Here is a 21,278-nt window from a genome sequence, read left to right as displayed (position 1 = left end):
GAATTGAATCTCAAGAGATTCAAATCCAACGATTCAAATCCAGGGCTGCCGCCGAAGATAAAATACATAGTTTCTTAGGCGGCGTGCTCCGAATGTGTTTCAATACCACAGATCATGTATTCTCGTCATGTACTTTTTCGCGTCCACTCAAAGCGTCCGCTGATATTGCGGTTATCGTCTGTTGGCAAATCCTCGATATAAACCCCACCACTTTTCTTTTGATCCCTAGTCCAAGGGGGTCGGTTGTGGGGGTATCTTTCTCGATCAATAATAACGAATTATGGGGTATATTGAGTGGTTAGCTTCGAAACGACAATTTCTGTCGATTGGTCAAATCGTAGGGCACCCACTTTTCGAGCTTTTTTACCACATGGGAGCTGCTTCCCAATTCTTTCACCATCCCACGCACCGTTTGTGATGGGTCAGTTTTCACCAGGGACCTTAAATACTCGTCCTGGATTACTGTAGGTCATCCACTTGAGGGCTCATCTTCGAGGCTAAAATCTCCAGAACGAGTTTTCGCAAACAATCGTCGAATAGTGCATTCATTAACAATATCATTGCCAAATGTCTGGTTAATTTTTCAGGCTGTTGAGGCAGCGTTTTGGTTAAAATTTGAATTCGTAGAAAAAATTGGCCAAAAATCGCTCAACGGTGTCTTGTAGTGATAAGCTGAAAAAATGCAAAAATTTAAAATTTGGAAGAAAATTAACAGCAATGATGTATAGAGTACAAAATTTTATATCGATCAGCATATACCACGACACAGTAAAATAAATATTCATTGAGATACGGAGCTACATAAACACGTGACATCCAAACTTTCGAAACAGCTTCATACATGAAATATCAATACCTTTGAGCTCTATGTTCGAATGTCAAATCTAACTGCGACCAAGTGAAGGAAAAAAATCATTCAAGAAACGAATGAATTTTCAACACAAGAGTGGTTTCTTATATCACATTTCTTAAAGCATGCCGTCAGGTGCAAAAATATGTTTAGTTTTGAATACACTGACCCGTTACTTAGTGAAAATCATTGATCATGATAATAATTAAAAAATTTCACAATATATAATTTCCAATACGCGTTTCACTACAACAGTAGCTTCCTCAGACTGGAACAGTCATACTGAGAAAGCTACTGTTGTAGTGAATCCCGTATTGGATATAAATTGTATATTGTGAAAATTTGTAGTTATTATCATGAATTATATATTTAGTTTACGATTGAAAAATAGGGACAGGTTTTCAAAGGGGAACTTGTAAGTGAAGCTAATGGTGATAGGAACAAGGTCATAGACAAATACTCCACCTGAATCTACCTCAAATTTGACAGGTTTTTTTTTGATGCACCTACACAGGGGTCCATGTAATTCATCATAATGTACTCCATCATAACATGGAGCCGTCATAATCGCAATTCATCATAACGTAAAACAGCAAAACGTATTTTGTCATAACGTTCAAATTCATAACGTACTTATAGAAACGTTAACCGATCATAATCGTAATGCATCATATTGTATCATAAACTCAATGTATCATATCGCTAAAGAGTAGAAACCGTATTGTACAGAATCCGTATTTCATCATAAACGTAATGTATAGAATACGTAAAGTATCATAACGTAATCCATCATAATATGGTTGCGTGCGCATTAAGTCGGTCTCACAATAGCTTACTGGTGCCATAGTCGATGGGCCGAACACAAATATTCTAAGCAGAATAACCATCATATTCTCAGCGGAAATTTGCTACTCTACGTAGGGTATATTTCATTTCAAATGCATTTTACTTTGAGTTCCATCAAAGATAACCAAAATTATGTCGATTTAATTGATGTTTCGAACATATATTAAACCTTTTCAAATTTTTCATTGATAGTGGAACTGTTATTGAAAGATTCAGTATCAGTATAATTACTAGAGAGATAATTGATAATAATTATCATTATAATTAATCCATTTTCATTTCCATTAAACATATGCAATGAAGACATTTTGTGAGTAGATATCAGGTGTTTCAAAATGACTGATTAGATACATAATTACATTTGTTGGTGTATATTGTTCTTGGTTAATTATAACTTTTTGATTTTTGTCTGCCCTATTCGCGAAATTCGTTTCCACTAGATTTGGCATATGCCAAATCTAGTGGCATACCTTTAAAAAAAAGGTATGCCAGCTGCATACCTTTTTTTTAAAGGGTCCCTAATAATTATTTTATGGTCAAAATTAACTTTCTAGGGAATCTAGGGAATTTTATGTGTTTTGTTTGATTTCTAGGGATATTTTAGACAGATGCTATGCCATTCACCAATTTCACAGGGATACTGTTCAATGTTCATTTGTAGGGATGGATAGAATCATTAGAATATCATGCAGTTTCTCATTTTGAATTGATCTGGAATAATTTTTACAATCATTGAACGAACATCTAGTTTTAGTAACAAGCCTAGTTTATGCAACCAAGAGAACAAACAGAAAAAAACTAAATTTTACTTGGCAATTATGACCAAAACTAATATATGTTATGTATGTATTTTCAATTTGTAAACACAATTATATAAAAATCAGGACCATTGAAGCGATAGAGATTTTTAATGAAAAATGTAGGTTGACAACTTGGATCCGACCTGTGATCGATTTAAATTATCGGTTACTAATGAGCCAATTTATTGTAAAATTCTGAATGAGATTGAGCATTTCCGACAGGAGTGTTACTTGAATTGCTCCATATTTGAAATGATAGACGAGCCCTGCAACATAAAAAGATGGATGAATCAATACCTACACTCTGTATCCTAAGAGGATCAATAATTTACTCAATTGAAACTCCATAATATATCCATAATCTCAGTAGATTTGCAGAATAACCTGGAATTTGAATCAGTAGGTATCTTCTCGAATTTGTTAGCGATGGCTCTGCTGCATTAGAAAATCGAACTTGAAGTCTTTGTGATGATTGACATTCACTTTTCTATGTTGAATGTCTCAATAACACATACTTCCTATTTTCATTAGGCAATAGATGGAATCTAAATAAAAATAGACCATTGATGTGTATTGTAAACAGATGAATTGAAATTTTGATAGATATGTTGTGGAACAGAAGCATGAACTCAATATTTTCAGTAAGTATTACTACACACAAGAATCTTTCATGATAGAGGTGAAAATTGTACACCAAGTTATACTAATATATATGTTGATCGAATGCTAATACATTTTAATTTCTCACCGAATTCGGAAAAAATATTTATTGAAAGTATAATTTTTTCATCTTAGTTAAATATATTTCGCTTTAAATGTATGTCTGAGATACATACGTTTTTTTCAATAACTGTTTTGGTTTGGTTTTGATTGGGTAGATTAATAGTATTGTATCAATGTGATGAAACTAAGAATTTTATGCACATATCGTGGTTCTTGAAGAATTCTCTTTCCATTGTCATTTCTGGTTTGTTCTCCATATTTTCCTAACATTGTTTTGTATACAATCAATTACAAAACCTGATCATTACAAATACATTTTACCAACACAAAAACATACATAAATTCACAAGAGTACAAGAAAGCAGAGGAGAAAAATCAATTCCTATTGACAATAAAAATCAAAGGAGGCGCAACAGAAAAGAAACAAGAAACGGTGACTAAGAAAGGTGAACACATCACGATCAGATCATATAAAATGAGAGACACAACTGTAGCTACTAGATATAAAGATATTACCAACGAAAAACTTGAAAACAAATACAACGACATTAAGAAAGCAGAACTACAAGAAGCGTGGAACATTTTTAGAAATGTTATCATAGAAACAGCTATCACTACACGTGGCACCTACAAAACAAATAATAATAGAAAACAGACATCATGGTGGAACGATGACATAAAGAAGGCTATAAAAGAAAAAAAATACAATGGAAGAAATACTTGAACAATAATACAACAGAACAGTATGAAATATATAAAAACCGAAGAAAACAAGTAAAAACATTAGTTAATGAAGCAAAAGAAATGTCATGGATTGAATTCGGCAATAAACTAGAAGAAGACAGTAAAAGTAACCAAAAACTATTCTACAAAGCACTAAAATCCATGAGATCAGATAAACCCCTAAAAGACATACAAATCAAGAATTCAAAAGGTGAAATAATTACAAACGAAATAGATATAATGAAGAGATGGAAAGAATATTTCCAGACACTACTAAGACAAGGAAATGAAGAAGGATCAATAGAAACAACAGAAAGGAACCAGTTAAACGAAAGCGAACCATTGATAGAAATGCAAGAATTAGATGAAGTAATTAAAACATTGGAGAATGGGAAAGCACCAGGAGAGGACAAAATAACATCAGAAATGATGAAAAACTTAGGAGGAACTGGAAGAAAGAGCCTACTAGAAATAATCAATAAGGCATGGAAAAAAGAAACTATATTACAGGAATGGGGAACAGCTCTAATAACACCGATACATAAAAAAGAGACTACAAAAATTGCAATAATTATAGAGGGATTACGCTACTGAATACCAAAACAAAAATAATAAAAAGAATGATTAACAACAAACTCAGGAATAAAATAGAGTCACAACTCTCAGAACCACAAAGTGGGTTCAGGCCCGGAAGAAGCACACAAGACCACATCTTCACAATAAAACAAATAATAGAAAAGAGAAGATCAGAAAACCAAAATATATATTTGGCATTCATAGACCTAGAAAAAGCTTTCGACAAGGTACCAAGAACAGAATTATGGGAGAGTCTGAAAAATAGAAATATCGATGAAAAAACCGTAAATATGATTAAAAACATATATAGAAATAATGGAAATTATGTTATCAAGAACAACATGAAATCAGAAGGTTTCAAAACAAAAGAGGGTTTGAGACAAGGTGGATCATTGAGCCCAATGCTTTTTAACATTTTCATGGACGACATCATCAAGGAATGTGATAGAAAAAGCAAAAAAATGTGCATTGGATACAAAAATATGCAAAGAGTAGAGATAGCTGAGGGAGCATTTACCGATGACATAATACTGATAGCTGAAAATGAAGAACGATTACAATATAATATAAAAATATGGAATGAAACACTGAAGAGAAAACAAATGAGAATAAACAAAGATAAAACCAAGGTGATGACCATAGGAGGAGAAGAAATGAATATAATGATAGATGATAAAAAAATAGAACAAGTAAAAGATTTCAAATATCTAGACGTAACAATAGACGAAAAAGGAAGACAAGAAGCAGAAATTAACAACAGAATCGAGAAAACCATAAAATTGTACTATACAATGAATAAGAACATCATCAATAAAAGAGAAATTTCAAGACAGACAAAACTACAAATATTCAAAACAATATATAGGCCAGTATTAACATATGGATGTGAATCTTGGATATTAACAAAAAAAAATCAAAAGTAGAATACAAGCAACAGAAATGAAATACCTGAGGTATTTCATTTCTGTTGCTGTAAAGACTCTGACTAGAGATAGAAAGGAATGGAAAAAGTTCATAAAGCAACAATAAAATGATAACCCGACACCCTGAGGGTAAAAGGGTTCAAGATTATATATATATATATATATATATATATATATATATATATATATATATATATATATATATATATATCGTGGTTCTTGATTTTAGAACCCTGACACCAACACAGTCTCACTTTTTACAGAATGAAAAGTTATATCGATAGATTTGTAATTTGGTATTCCATTAATTTGGTTTACACAAAATAATTTGGCCCTACCATTACCCACATTCATGCCATTCTAAAGTCATATTAACAATTTGAAAGCTTCAGAGTCAAAATAGAGGCAAATAAATCAAACCACAGATATTGTTCATAAAAAAGATGATAATACTATCAAGTTGGTTTCTCTTTCATAAATTTAATTGGGTCATAATTTCAATTCTTTCACATTCCAAGTAGAAATTTGAGAAATATCATATTATGGTGTTATTTCAGGCATTTCAAGTAGATATTAATTCTAATAAAACTACATTTAGTCGAAATTCAATTAAACAATGATTTACTGTAGAAACCAGGAGAACTCCTATTACAAAACAAAACAGAAAGCAGTTTACTCTCACAACTCAGTCTGACAAGGCTTTGTTATTTTCCTAGTTAAATAAGGCTTCCCCTATCCGTAGACCGTAAAAGAGTGGGAAGAAGGGACAAAACCTCTTAGGGCTCTTCTCTCTGCGATTGTGAGTATTCCCTTCAGTTTCAGGGACGGATCTGTAAATAAAAACCGTTCACAATCCCCTTTAGCATTCCACTTAGAACTTTACACAAATCACAATGAGACGAGATCAAATAGACTTCGTTCAGTAAGGATGAACAGTTCAGTTTGATAGACCTTTATTAAGATGTTGAAAATAGTGGATTTTCGGAAATATTTGTTTATCGGTCTAACGTTATTGCAATGAAATAATGTTTTGATCATTAGTCTATGAATAGACATTCATGATGCTGGTAATTCTTGCAATTAACACAATAGTCAATAATGTATTGCCATCTTACATTAACTATACAGGGTATCCCGGATTTAGTTATCACGCGATATCTCAGTTATTTGTAAAGCTAGAAAAGTGAAACAGCAGCGATATTGAAAGACCTCAGAATGCCTTTCTGAGATCATCTTTGAATTTGTAATTCACAGGAAACCACATCCAACTTTGTTTTCTCAAATGGTTAGGTTAGGTTAGGTTTGTTTGGACCTGGAGGGTGGAGGGTCTATTCGACCCTCCACCGCAATCCGCAAGGGTTTATTGTGGGTCACACCTATACACAATCGACCAAATAAACTCAGCTTCTTAACGAAGCCAATTAGTTTGTATGGTGAGTGGTCTTTCAAATCATATGGAAAGAGTACAGCTCTGCCGAACTCTAAAAACCTGATTCGGTCCCCAGCTGAGCAGGCACAAAGTATTATCTCTGCTGTTTTATCTTTAACGAGGTAGTCGGATAATCAAGGTGCAAGATTTTCACCTTGATACTCGCGACAATCTTTCCATGTGAGGGTTTTTGTACGTCAGCTACACTGACGATGCCTTAGATTCACCCGTGCAGGGCTTTTTCGCCTCTGGTTTTGGTGAATCATCACTTGAGCGCATAAGTTTGCCAACCCGCTCATGGGGGGTTCGTTCCACTACCTGAGACAGATTCTGCGTACGCCGCTCAAGAATTTGGTGCAAGGCGGTTTCACAAGGAACCCCGCTCTTGAGGAGACGACTCAGTCGTTTCCTGGCTGCACTACCAAACCTTTTTTTTTTAGGTTCAGTTATTGGATCAGGAGTTGGAGAATTGAGAGGCTCTCGCTTCTGATCTAAATTCACAGGGAGGTCAGTTGGAGTCGTAAGCTCGACATCCATCTCCTCTGTAGACAGCGTCAAAAAGAATTCTTAAGTTTACTCTGTCCATAAAAGTCCCACGAGTAGCTAGGGAAAGAAGGTCAATCACGACAGAGCCCCGCATTACCGTCACAAAGCGATGCTACGACGAGAGTGCGCCCGGTATCTCGAAAGTTCCGTAGTGACAGCTGATAGGATCAGTGTCATTCATCCTCTCGGCACGGATACACACACCTTAGGATTGAGCCATCATTGGGATGCCATTCAGTTAAGGAATAACAGAGCCACAAGTGATTGTCATTCCCGTATCCAGCAGGGCTACGTGGAAGCAGGCATCCGATGGCCGGTTTGCTGAACCCCCACATCCCAAGCCAATGCACTCGTCAAAAACAACATTCACAGTGGTTCAGGCAGTGAAAGATGAACAAGGACAGCCAACCTGCCTTTCTCAAATGGCACTCCCAGAAAATTTCAACTTTGGTAAACTCTCCATGCCACTGGGAATACGGTAAATACCGAGGGATATTATAATCCGTCAAATCAATTTGTGCGGAAGACGATGGAAATCTAATTTCAATAGGAAAGAAGATACACTGAAGCTCGATCAATTATGGACTCTTTCAACCTTCGAAAGGTGATCTCAGAGAACCATCCTAACGTCTGTCTCAAGACCGCCTCTGTTTCTTAAAAATAACGAAGATAACGCTAGTTAAATAAATTGAACATCGATATCTGCCAGTCAGGATGACAGTGTTCTATGTCAGTGAAATTTCTACCTTTCATTTAGTATATTGTGTAGATCTCCGGTGAATGATTTCTGAATAAATTCTATAACGAATGTTTGGAATACAAACTGAGTAGAGAAAAGTGTTTTTGTATAATTTAGTTTACAAATAAAAGTATTTGTTTCGAAAGAATATTTTTTGTGTAATTCAAAGTTTATATGAAAGTAGCTATTTCAGGAGGGCTTTTTCTTTCAGTTTGTGTTTGAAAGTCACTCCTTTGCATGATCTACACATCTATGTATGGAGTTACTTTTTTTGAGATTGATCGCTTCCTTCCTTTATTTGGAAGATTCCCACATTTTTTATATCGAGATGGAGAAAGCCAAAAACTTTATTATCCAAAAAATTTACTTACTCTTGAATAATATGCACATAGTTTACTAATTGTGAAAACAACAGCTAGCATTGTATGAGTGGGTACCTATTTATTGACTGACACTCTTATATCAACGTATAGCCGAAGCTACCGGACCTGGAATCTTGAATATGCCGGTAGGTTCTTTGTATAGCGTAAAACGCATCAAGAAAGAGAATCAGGAATTTCCATCCCAAGGAGGAGAATAGGGGTTCAAATATTGTATTGACTTTCGTCAGCTTTGAGGTTGGAAACCTGAAGTTTCGTTTCTATATTGTAACTATTTGTTTAAAATGGTATGTCACGAAACCTAATGTGACATACCACATTCTACGCGGGCGAAGTCGCAGGCAACAGCTAGTAATTTATAGTTTTACTTTAAAAATACAGTAACTAAAAAATGTGCCAGCCGCACTTAGTAATGAATAGCTTCGAGAATCGAATTATGTTACCTAAAAAAAATTTCACAAAACTAACAATCGTCAACGACGTCTGCCCGCGTTCGGGTCGCGTTCTTGGCGATGGAGCTTCATTGCTTAGACCGCCCCTCTATCCCCGCGTATCGTCTCCCGCCGTCTTACAGTACACGCGACGCGTAATGGCTTACTGCGGTGCGTCAAGTTAATCTTATCGTGACAGCTAGAAATATGATATCGCGGACTTGCTCTCAGGGACTAAGAGTTTTTCCGACTTACTTAATACTTACTATTATATCATGACCAAAATACACAAAACCTATGTGAATTGTAGCATAAATGTTATTCCGATATATAAGCTGTATTTATGTGAAGTTTCATCTGATCCTTTCAGTCGTTAAGGCGTCAAAGAGCCACAAACATACATACATACATTTATCCATCCTCACAAACTTTAACATTTATAATATTAGTATAGATTACTATAGATATAACAGTACGTTAGATATTTACTCCAACGTTTGAGTTGGAAAAAAAATTAAAAAATAGCTACAAGTGGTTTCTTCATTCTCCAGAAAGTATTAGAACACTATTTTTCTATTGTGTTATTTTTCTGCATTACCTGTTGGAGGTAATGATCTAGTTGTCTAGTGTAGTTGTTTAGGTACTTGACAGGGATTTAAGATATTTATTAGTGTAAATACCTTCACCTGCTCTGCAGGTGCATGAAAATGGTCTAACAATACTTTACTCCACTATCTTTCAAGAACATAACTGCTGGTTTTCTCATTCAGAATCAAATTGTTAAACCGGTATTTTCCTGAAAATACTTTGCATTCTTGTTAATTGAAGTGAATACTATGATACGAATAATGTGTGATGATCATACTGTCAAAAAAGAGCCGGGAATCGGTCAATGGAATGCAAAATATGTATCATTCAATCGAATTTATTGTATCGCCTTCAAAGTAGGCCTCTTCCGAAATAATACACTCAGGCCAACGAACAATCAAATCATCAAAACATTCATTTAACGCATTTTTTGGTTTTGACTCGATGCGAAGTCTTTTTTTATTTTAATACGCTTTTATTAACTTAACATGTATGTATTTTTGTTTGTTTGTTTGTAACTCTTAAGCTCGGGATCCGTATTTGACAGAATTATCGACATTATTGCTTGATCTATTCGCGGGCAGATGGCGCTGTACGTAACCTCTTTAGTATAATTCCGTAAGTTATATGCACAAGAAATTCTATTTCTAATGCAAAGTTCAATATTGTTCGATATTTTTATTCGTTTTAAAAATATATTTGAGGTTAATTAACAAATAAAGTACTGTGAACAAACGAAGTGACCATGTCTCTCAAACTTCTCGTGAGTATAGAATACACTTTTGCCAACCTACCTACAAAAACAATTTCGACAATGCCTTCACGAAGACTTTTTGAATTATCGTTTCCCGCTACTTCCTTGACAGAATGTACATTCTGTTTAAACAATACAAATAATTATGTGTCCGCTTCAAAGGTTTCTCATTTCAAATAATACAAAAGTCTGTATAAACCGATCAGTATTTCAGGACCTCCCTTTAACAGCTTCTATTGTGTTTGTTTCAGATAAAGTTAAAAAGAAATACGCCAACCTGGGACACACAATATTGATGGTGCAGCTGGAGCGTAGCAGCCAGGGACTGGGGTTAAGCCTAGCGGGCCACAAGGATCGCAACTGTATGGCGGTTTTCGTCTGCGGGCTAAATCCCAAAGGAGCGGCCTTTAAAGCGGGAAGCATTCAGATCGGAGACGAAATATTAGAGGTAACTATGCTATATGATTTTCGAACTAAATGCTCATCATAGGGAAAGAGAGAGAGAGAGAGTAGAAAGATAGAAGAAAGTGTTTTCCATTCTTCATTAGGGATTGATAGAATTTTTAGGGCCACTCTCAGTCCGAAATTTGGAAAAATCTGACAAAATTTGGCAAAGTGCTTGATACTAGTCAGTCTGAGAACATTAGAAAAACTATAGACAAATAATAGATGATTGTCACAGGGAGAAATTATTCAGAAATATTGATTAAATGATTTAATATCAATTGAGATAATGTCCAGTCCAATGATGTTGACACTAATTTGATTAGCCAATCAAAGCATGCATACAATAGAAGATCTACATCCATACATATTTAAAGGATGATTAAATTCAAGAAACAACCGTGTGCGTCGCAGCGGTACCTTGAACGATATCAACGATAGAATAGCAATCCAATCTATTCTGTTGTATGAAATTTTATACAAAAATATCATAATATTCTGAACTGCATATTTCAAAATCTAGTCCAAGTACTGGTGTTTGTGTCGCCGTCTTATAATCCGGTCAGTTGTGGTATTTTTTTAAATATAGATATCCCAGCAATTCATTCCGCACTTTTTCTAGATCACCTTATACAATTGGGTTCTCTTTTGACCAAATTTCGAATGCATACTCAAGTTTCGGTCGGACTAAGGTAATTTAAATTGTTTTTACACTGGTGAAATATCTGTTTTCTCTGATTATATATCCTAACATCCAATTAGCAGATTTCATAATATTGAAAATATGGTTGGAAAAGTAAAAGGAGAATATGAGTTTTCCCCAAATCTTTAACTTCCTCTACATGCTCTAATACTTAGTTATCCATTATGTATATTCATTTATGTTGAATTAGAGTTTTTTCTTTTAAAGACAAAGCAATAGAACTACAGCAAAATCCTTAAGGCGCTCTCAGAGCGGTGCCTGTGCGAAAGTAACGATTCACATTGGATTTTAATCGATGGAGATTAAATCCATTTGGAAAAACGTTTTCAGGAAGTTTATTCCACATAAACGCAATTCTCCAAATGGAAGAGTTCTTAAACAGTGTACCGAGTTGAACCTCAAAACGATGAGCAGCCACAGTCCGTCGCGTATTTGTGATATGTACCGCTCTTGGTGCAATCAAATGTGCCAAGTCACTTGAACACTTCCCGTGAACGTGTCTATAGAAGAGAGACAAATCTCTAACCTCTCTTCGGTGTTCCAGGCTATCTAGGTTGCACGTGACGTTCGCGTCTCCAGTCAGGCGGATACCTCTTCTGAATGGAATCCAACAACTTCAGGGTATGTTTGGAGGCAGAGCTCCATACATGAGAACAATACTCCAAAGAAGGTCTGATCTGAGCTTTATAAAACATCAAAAACTGCTGAGGTGTCTACAGTTTTCTGGTTCTTTCGGAACAGGGTTCCAAGCTTTTGAGAAACAGCATTTGCAATTCCAGCGACATGAGTGTGCCAAGACATATTGGTGTCCATTTTTTAACCCCCAACAAACTTATCGAAGCAGAGAGCGGAATTTTCCGACCTGACATTATTATATCCGGTTCAGAAACATTTATCTTCTTGGAAAAAAACGAGGCCTGGGTTTTTGTGGCATTAAATTGAACCTGGTTACTTTCACCCCCATTCGAAATCACTTCTAAATCCTCATTAAAATATGCAACCCCCTGCTACTAGTGAAGAAGCTAAGGCTGAGGTCGCACTACGATTTTATCCCGCCAGCGGTAAACCGCCAAACCGCAAAACCGCCCGAGACCAACACAACCGCGAACAGGCAAGCAGAAAAAAAAATTGGGTCCATTTACTAGCAAGTTTTCGGATCAATTGATTTAACTCCCGAACCGCCGGCGCTGAAGAAAAGAAAAACCAATTTAGACTTACCCGATTTGAGACTAGCCGAAGGTTTAAGAAAGGTTTCTTTCATGAAAAGTATCAATAATTGAGAAAACATCCTGATACATTTTTCAACTACTATCTAATGTCAGTAGCCAGTTTCGATAAAATTTTGCCGATAGGTCTATTTCGAGATGATTTCTAAAATAATAATCGGAATTTTATTGTGTGAAGAGCATTATAATATGCATGAAATGCTTCAGGTAACTACCGTATTCATTTGGTAAGGATTAATATCGTATCCGTCTATATTCCAATTATCACATTATATGCGACCATTATTTTAAACACTGAAATAGTTGAAGTAAGCTATCCTCAACCAGCGGCGGCTCGTCGGAGGAGGCAAGGGAGGCTTAGCCTCCTCATAAAATGTGAGGCTATTCATCACAATGGATTAAAAGATATTGACAAATAATTAGCATTCTTTTTTTCTAAAACTACTTGGGTATCATTACTTTACCATTAATTTTTAATATAAATACATAATGTGCCCGAAAAAATACTATCACTCACTACGTAGTACGTACCACACTATATCCTGCATCAACAAACTTCAAACGCACCGCCCATGAACGAATAACGAATAAACCATCAACCCGAAATAATAAATGCCATACGTTGCAAGTGAGCCAAGCCTCCGACCGCTTTAGAAAACACAAGCTCCGCGAGACCGAACCAACCAGCGACATACGTCTCGATTTGTATTTTGGTAGCGGAAATTATAGGGTTAGAGGAGGCTAGCCTCCAGTTTGTCTCCGTTAGTGTACGACTGCGTTTGTTTTTTATTTAATTATTCAGACGGAATGCCGTGAGCGACCGGGACTGAGAAATATTTCGGTAAATCATTTTAGTGTTTCTTGATAATATTTGTTATTTGTGTATGAAACAGGCAGTATTGTATTATAGCAGTGCTTTAACGTGTTCTCTTTCAATTCCAAGGTGTTTTCAGGTTTCCACTTTTAGGTACTTTTGGCAATTTGGCACTTTTTTAAACGGGTGCGTTTTTTCGGGCACCTCAAAAACCATCCAAAATGAGCTTATAGACAGTGTGGCATATATTATCAAGGAAAATATGAGCAAGGAGATTGAAAGAGTTTTTTGCGGATAGGAAATTGATGAAACTACCGATATTACCTGTACATCACAACTTTCAATCGTTTTTACATATGTCAAAGATGGTAATGTGGTAGAACGATTTATAGGTTTTCATTATGTTTCATCTGGGCGCACAGCTGACGATTTGTTTAATATGTTAATTCGTACGTGTGACACCTATAATTTTAGGCAAAAGTTAATTGCGCAAACTTATGGGGCTGCGGTCATGGCCGGCCATTTAAATGGTTTACAAACTAAAATAAAGTCCATAGCTCCTCATGCACTTTTTACGCATTGTCATGCACATGCCCTAAATTTACTATTGAGCAAAGCGTGGAACAACATGAAAGATTGCCGCGTATTTTTTCAAGTTTGTCTGGATTTTCGGCATTCTTTTCAAAATCCAACAAAAGAAGCCATGTTTTAAATGAATTATGTGGTAGCCGAATTCCGCGGTTAAACAATTTAACAGAAATTTTTATGAATTTTAGAAATAACGATACATTTTTTAATAATATTTTCAGATCAATTGATTTGACTCCCGAACCGCCGGCGCTGAAAAAAAGAAAAACCAATTTAGACTTACCCGATTTGAGACAAAATTATAAGCGGATTTATAATGAAATATTGGACACCTTTCTAATGCAAATCAAAGTTAGATTTGAAGATTTACTCAAATTAAACTACTTTGATTTGTTGCTGCTTGAAAAATTGTCGTCCTATTTCCCCAAAAACTTTATAACGACTTAATAGGTCAGTATCCATTTTTTGATGTTATTCAACTGAAAAATGAATTAATCGTAATGTACAGCGACCCTCAAATGTTCCAAAATTGCAAGTCTCCTTCAGATTCATTAAATTTTATGTTTAAAAATGAAAAATTTAAATGATTTATATTAAATAACTCAAAGACAACCCTTTTTCTTGGTTTTTGTTTTTTTAATGGTCAGTTTTATACGTATAATTTTCGGCAATACACAATTTTCGTTTGCATTTATACAAATATTACGTATTTTGCTTTAAAAATTTTCGCGCCTCCGGCGGGCTTCTCTTTGTGTATATGACTTTAGACTCCCCTGTTCTCCGATGCACAAACTGGAAACAAAATGTTGTAAAAAGTTTCGTTATATCTCAAAGGCACTAGCGCCAGTGTTTTCCATGTAAGCTCGCCGGGGTAAAACCGGATGAGAGAAAATCTGTTCGGAAGTTTTTGAGTTTGTTGTGTTCAGGAAGTCAGACCTCCACGGACTTTATTCATGATATGTATTGATTGTTATCACGTTACCATGTCGGGAATATGGGAATTCAAATTCAACTGGTCTGGTTAGCTTCTTTATCATGAACAACTGGAAAAGTTCTTCAATATCATCTTGTGACATATGAATGACATATATCACGATGAATTGAAGTAGCATAGAAGTAGGAAGCCAAAACTTTTTCTTTCTCAAACATTAATCTCTCCCAGAATACATATACCCCTTTCAATTCATGAAAAGTAGACTGATGATAAAATGACTCTAAAATTTAAGTAATTGAAATGGGGGAAATGTTTTGTGAACAGAGTAAAATATAAAATTTTTTTCCTTCATGATTTTTATTACAAAAAAAATACTCAACAGAGTATATTTTTAGAAATGAAAGGTTTTGGCTTTCTACTTCTCCATCTTTAAAAAAAATGTGTCAATTTTCCACAAAAAGCAAAAAAACAGTCAATTTCAAATTCAAACTCTAAGATTTGTAGATCATACAAAGAAGTAACTTCCTGACACGAACTGGAAAAAACCCTCTCGTAACGACTACTTTCATATAAACATTGAATTACACGAAAGAAAGAATTTCGAAACAACAACTTTCATATCAACACTGACAAAAAACAATCTTTCCTATTTAGTTCGGGTAAATTTTCGTTATGTGGACACCCGGCGATTTTGAAGAAATTTTTGACTGTACTTACGTATTTTGATGCGTAGATTACGAATCCGAAAGAAAAAAGCGGCGCTCTCCCTTATTTAAAAAGTTACGGCCCTTCAAAGTTCAGAAAAGGGCAACTTTTCAGCCTTCTTTTTCACTAAATAAACTATTTAAAAACAAGCATTTATTCACTAGGTTACCTTTACACCTTATTCCTCCTTCTTTAACACTTTTCACTTCAATAATCAACATTTTTCTTATAAAAATGTTAAAAAATGTACGGAGCCGCTTTTTGGTTACATATCACTGTATTTTACGTTTTTAAGGTTAATGATATGGTTGGTACGACTGATGCAGTCCATATCCCTGAAGTAATTCAAATGTTTTCTACCTTCATTCTTTAGATCGTAAATTGGTTTTTGGTGGTGTATTACGAATTTGAAATAGTAGGCGACGGCAAATACCAACCGCTTTTTTCTGAAATGTCACTAGTAACTAACCTAAAAATAGAATAATGTCACCAGGTCAAGCATTCGTTTTTAAATTGAGTTTTTTATAAGAAAAATGTTGATTATTGAAGAGAAAAGTGTTAAAGGAGAAGGAATAAGGTGTAAAGGTGACCTAGTGAATAAATGCTTGTGTTTTTAAATAGTTTATTTCGTGAAAAAGAAGGCTGAAAAGTTGCCCTTTTCTGAACTTTGAAGGGCCGTAACTTTTTAAATAAGGGAGAGCGCCGCTTTTTTCTTTCGGATTCGTAATCTACGCATCGAAATACGTAAGTACAGTCAAAATTTTTTTCAAAATCGTCGGGTGTCCACATAACGAAAATTTGCCCATCACTTCCTTTTTAACCAACGAATGGGATAATAAAGCTTTTTCGTATGCACAAAGTTGGTTAGTTAAACTGTCAATTGTTCTATCGTTCTTCGACATTAACATCCAACTTGACTTGAACGAAAAATAATCTGGAGGAAGTCTCCAAAATCTTGCAAATCAGCAACAATTCTGGTAGATCGCATTTACTGGTGTTTTCACTTTACATTATCCTTCGTGATTTCATTTTGCAGAATATTCCAAAGATTTTTGAGTTTAGAAATATGAGATGGAATGTCATCTTCTGCGTGTCGTGTGTAGCTGAAGAATTGCATGCATGTGTCATATGTTTTGTCCTCAACATAACCATCATACAGCCTGTATAATTCTTGCCACACTTCACGAGCAGTAGTGTACCTCATCACTTTTGAAGAGTTTCTTCTGTCATATCTACTGTAAGAACCACTAAAGCATTATTGTCTGCTTGATTGAAGTCTTTCAACTCCTTCTCATACTTTGTTTTCTGGGTTTGGGTTGCGTTTTCTGGTAAAGGTTCGGGCAAAGTTAATTTTCCTTGAACTACCTCTGTACTAGTACCGCCTTGAATACTTCGTAATAGTAAGCTGCTCTTGTATTTCCATGATGACCAGTTTGATTCGCCCTCAAGTAATCCTATTTGTATTTTAGTTGCATCCATTTTGCTTTCAGTAGAGCTTGGATTCAGCTGAATAAAATGATTGCTTCAGAACATTTGTCAATGTCAAAAATTTTCAGCAAGAAAAATTTCAGCAGTTTCTTATAATTTGCAAATATTTCTTACATTCTGGAACCTCAGGCTAACCAACCACGCTCTGCTACCATGTTGAAGTAGAGGAAATATCTCAAGTAAACTCTTGAATGAATGTATTAATTTTAGACAATTTAACTCACACTTTTTATTATGTCAAAATTAATCTCTTAACTACATATAAACATATACAATGTGAACGAAAACAAATTAACAAATAATGAAAATGGTGGTTTTTCAACACTTTCGACCCACCATTGGTCTTAACAGTGGCTGAATCACAAATGCATTGCTGGACTCATCTGGCCTTGAAGGACAAGCCTACGTAAGTAAGGACCTTACGAAGACGCCATCTATGAGATCGACAGAGAACTCAATTCTCGAATATAAAAGATTAACGATTAACGAGACTTCTCAAGGCGGTCAGTTGCAAAACCAAGTTTCGATATCCACCGTCGGCGAGATTCGTTCTCTGTTATTCACTACATCTTTCACTGCAAGGCAACTATTTGTAAACTAGAGCCCAAACATAACGTATTCATGATTCAACACCAGGAAGCGCTCGTTCGACCCGTGTCTGCGCCCTTACTTTCTTAGGCTTGTCCTTTGAGAACAATTGAGGCCAGTATTGCATTTTTGTTTCAGCCTAGCATCACTTACGAGACCCATATGAATTCTTTCAGATTCTTACTTGATTTAATTTAATTTGGTGAATGTTCTGGGTCCACAATAGTTTGCGGACTTATTTTGCACCAATAAGAAGGATTGTTTGGATTTTATTTTTCATTGGCCTTTTTGAATACACATCAATTCTGTCATACTCACTATATAGTCGAAGTAAACAATATTGTGCACATTTGAAGTTGGCGCCACTCTCAAAGGCCAATACACCAATACATAGAAATGAACCGGCAGCGAACTAGTCTACGTGGACTGTAGACTTGACGGTTCGTATTGGATAATTTTTACTAACCAAGTTTTATAATTGGCTTAAGAGTCATATAAGTCATATAAGTCATGTTACGGTGACGAATAGAAATCGAGGAATGCGGGGATGGTTATCGCCGTCGTGTTCAGTTCAGGAACTGATCGCGATTTGAGTGTTGAAATTCGATATAGGTGCAGTTATAATTACTCAAAATTTGTGTTATCTGTTTAAAGTGTGGCGTCCTTGGACAAGTACTAATAGTGATGACGAGTGTGATAACAACGCAGACTTTTTCCAGTGTAGTAATTCCAATAGCGATGGTAAACAATGCGAAAAAGAGATACCAGTGAATAAGATTCGGATGCATTTGAATATTGAAACACAGAGAGTATACATGTTTCAATGTATATAAAAATCTACATCTAAAGTTTGGTTTCGAGGGAAACAAACTATTACAAGCGACATCAGATTTGACCGAAATTCCTTTCTCAACTGTACGTAAAATAGTCAACAACAATCCTTATGAACGCAAGACGCGATGTGATACAGGATTACCAATAATTTCAGATGTTCATCTAATAAAATCATTGAAAAAACAATATACGACTGTTACAAAAGCAATGAGATTCCTACAACTGAAATCATAAGGAAAAAATTGAATACTTCCGGCTATAACGTGAGCTGCTGTGACAAAACTCCTCACAATTGGATAAAGAAACTAGGATTTAGATTTGAAATAATAAACAAACGTCATGTATTTATGGAAAGTAGAAGAATAGTGGAACTGCGTAACAAATACTTAGAACAAATAACTAAATAGGCATAGACAAGAACAACGGCAGATTTTCTATTTGGAAGAAACTTGGTATGACACTCCCGATACAGTTACGAAAAGGTGGACTGATGGTTCGAGAATGTGTACGCCTAACATGCCTGCAGAAAAAGGATCGCGACTAATTATTGTGCATTGCGGAGGGAGTGAAGGATTAGTTCCAAATTTTTTGAAATTATGTGGAAAAAAACTTGAGGACTGCAATGTTGACTAGTGTAATAGTTCTTGACAACGCTTTCTATCATTCGCGACAGCTCATCAAAGTACCGAATAAAAATTCGAGGAAAGATGAAATACAAAGATTTTTAATGAATAACAATTTGTATTTTGAAGATTACTATACCAAAAACCAACTACTTGAAGTTTCACATACAAAAACATTGGAAAAAGTGTATGCCCTGGAGAGTATGGACACACCATACTGAGACTTCTCCCCTATTTTTGTGTTTTCAATCCCATCGAGTTGATTTGGGGAAAATTGAAACAAAGCTCAGTCGTGAAAATAATTTTCCAAAATTTGATAAGAGGGTAATAAAGCTAATTAAAGAAGAAGTATCTAATATTATCAAAGAAGACTGGCAGAAAAGGAATAAAAAAAGTAATTTCAGTTGAAAAAAAAAGACTATATGGAGATTGAACACTTTCATATTAATGGTGGAAATAAATTCATTATTGATTTGAATAACGACAGTAATAGTGAAACAGAGAATAAGGGAATGTAGAAGACGAATTATCAGAAGCTTTCGAGGAAAGTTAGTGAAGTGTTTTTGAAGCGATCGATGGTATATTTTCAATCATCACCCTGTTATTTGAATCCCCAGTTTCCCACTTTGGAAGATTGCCACATTTTTTGTATAAAGATGAAAAAGTGGAAAGACAAAAAAGGGTCATGATTACTGAAGAATTAGAGGCCGCGACTAAAACATTTATTTTTCAGAAATTCAATACTCCCAGGTAACATCAGCAAGGAAGTATCATTAGTGTATGTGATTTAGTTGAAATGGAGAAACTCGTTCATGGGTTATTCATGTGCATCAAATACTCCAGCTTCGTGCCCATATATGAGGGTACTAATTGTCATTTTTCCTTCGATATCATTATAACGATAATAACACCTCCTCATCAGATGAATAAGGTTATCCTTCTTGAACTGTCACTTGTCCCCAAATATGACCTAGGGATGAATGTTAATACAGTGATGACATACTAAATTCTGAATTTTTAGGAGTATGAAATAAAAAGATCATAGATAAAAATACTCCCCCTCCACATGAGATGATGGCGTCATGAAAAACACCCTTTCTAAGTCAGATGAATATTTTTTTTTGTAAACTGGCACTTGTCCCCAGTCCTTCAAAATAATGGCGTCATAGAAAAAAAACATCCCATCTACGTCAGATTGATAATTTTTTTTCTTCATAAATTGTCACTTGTCCCTGATTGAGACTAAGAGGAGAATGTTAAAAAAATAATATTTTCATTTCTGAATTTTCAGTCCCTCAAAATACCGCCGTCACAGAAAAAAGACCCCCTTCACATCGGATGAATAATGTTTTCCTTCTTTAAGTGTCCCTCATCCCCAAATACACACATCGGAAAAGTCTAGGGATATTTTTATAACATACTAAATATCATAAAAATAAATGCATGAGGTCGTTTAATTTCGATTAAATTGGTACACTTGACCACCCTGTAGATTTCTATGGGTTGAACAAAGCCTGCAAAAACGGTAACTAATCTTTTATCAAGTTTTTTACAAACTGTAGGTTTTCGGCTAAAATGAATAATCTGAAAGTGTCGAGTTTGTACATTCTATGCAGTTCTTGCTCAGCAATTAAACTGGAAATATTGTGCTTTAACATGGAACACCATCACTTACCATTGGCTGAGATGAATAGAGCTGTAGGACTTCTTCAAGGTGGCATGCGAGAAAATGATGTAGCTCTTCGTTTGGGGGTCTCCCAAAGTGTTATCAGTCGATTGTGGCGGCGTTTCCGTGAAACTGGCAGTCCAGCCGAACAACATCCAGGGCGAGGACGCGCTACAACTACAGTTCAAGACCGATTTTTGGTCTTAACCGCAAGAAGACAACCGACAATCACAGCACCTGAGTTGGTTAACGTGTTGCAGCAGACGCACCAGGTAACTATTAGTCGTGATACTGTCAGAAATCGACTGCATGAAGCAGATCTCCACAACAGAAGGCCACTTAAATGTCCACCTTTGT

General features: G+C 35.4%; 1 protein-coding gene across 3 annotated transcripts in view; it reads left to right on the top strand.

The window, feature by feature from the left end:
* Positions 1 to 21,278, top strand: part of LOC111507735 (multiple PDZ domain protein) — a 463,358-nt gene that overhangs the window by 388,919 nt on the left and 53,161 nt on the right. For all 3 annotated transcript variants that reach the window (XM_074180506.1, XM_074180505.1, XM_074180503.1), the window contains exon 21: positions 10,560 to 10,756. In XM_074180506.1, the coding sequence (XP_074036607.1) occupies positions 10,560 to 10,756 (197 nt within the window). The remainder of the gene's footprint in view (positions 1 to 10,559; positions 10,757 to 21,278) is intronic.

Source organism: Leptinotarsa decemlineata, unplaced genomic scaffold (assembly GCF_025532065.1).
Source record: "Leptinotarsa decemlineata unplaced genomic scaffold, Ldec_3_MD MMD2_tig00026299_RagTag_RagTag, whole genome shotgun sequence".
Lineage (NCBI taxonomy): Eukaryota > Metazoa > Arthropoda > Insecta > Coleoptera > Chrysomelidae > Leptinotarsa > Leptinotarsa decemlineata.
This window is presented reverse-complemented; position numbering and strand designations above follow the sequence as displayed.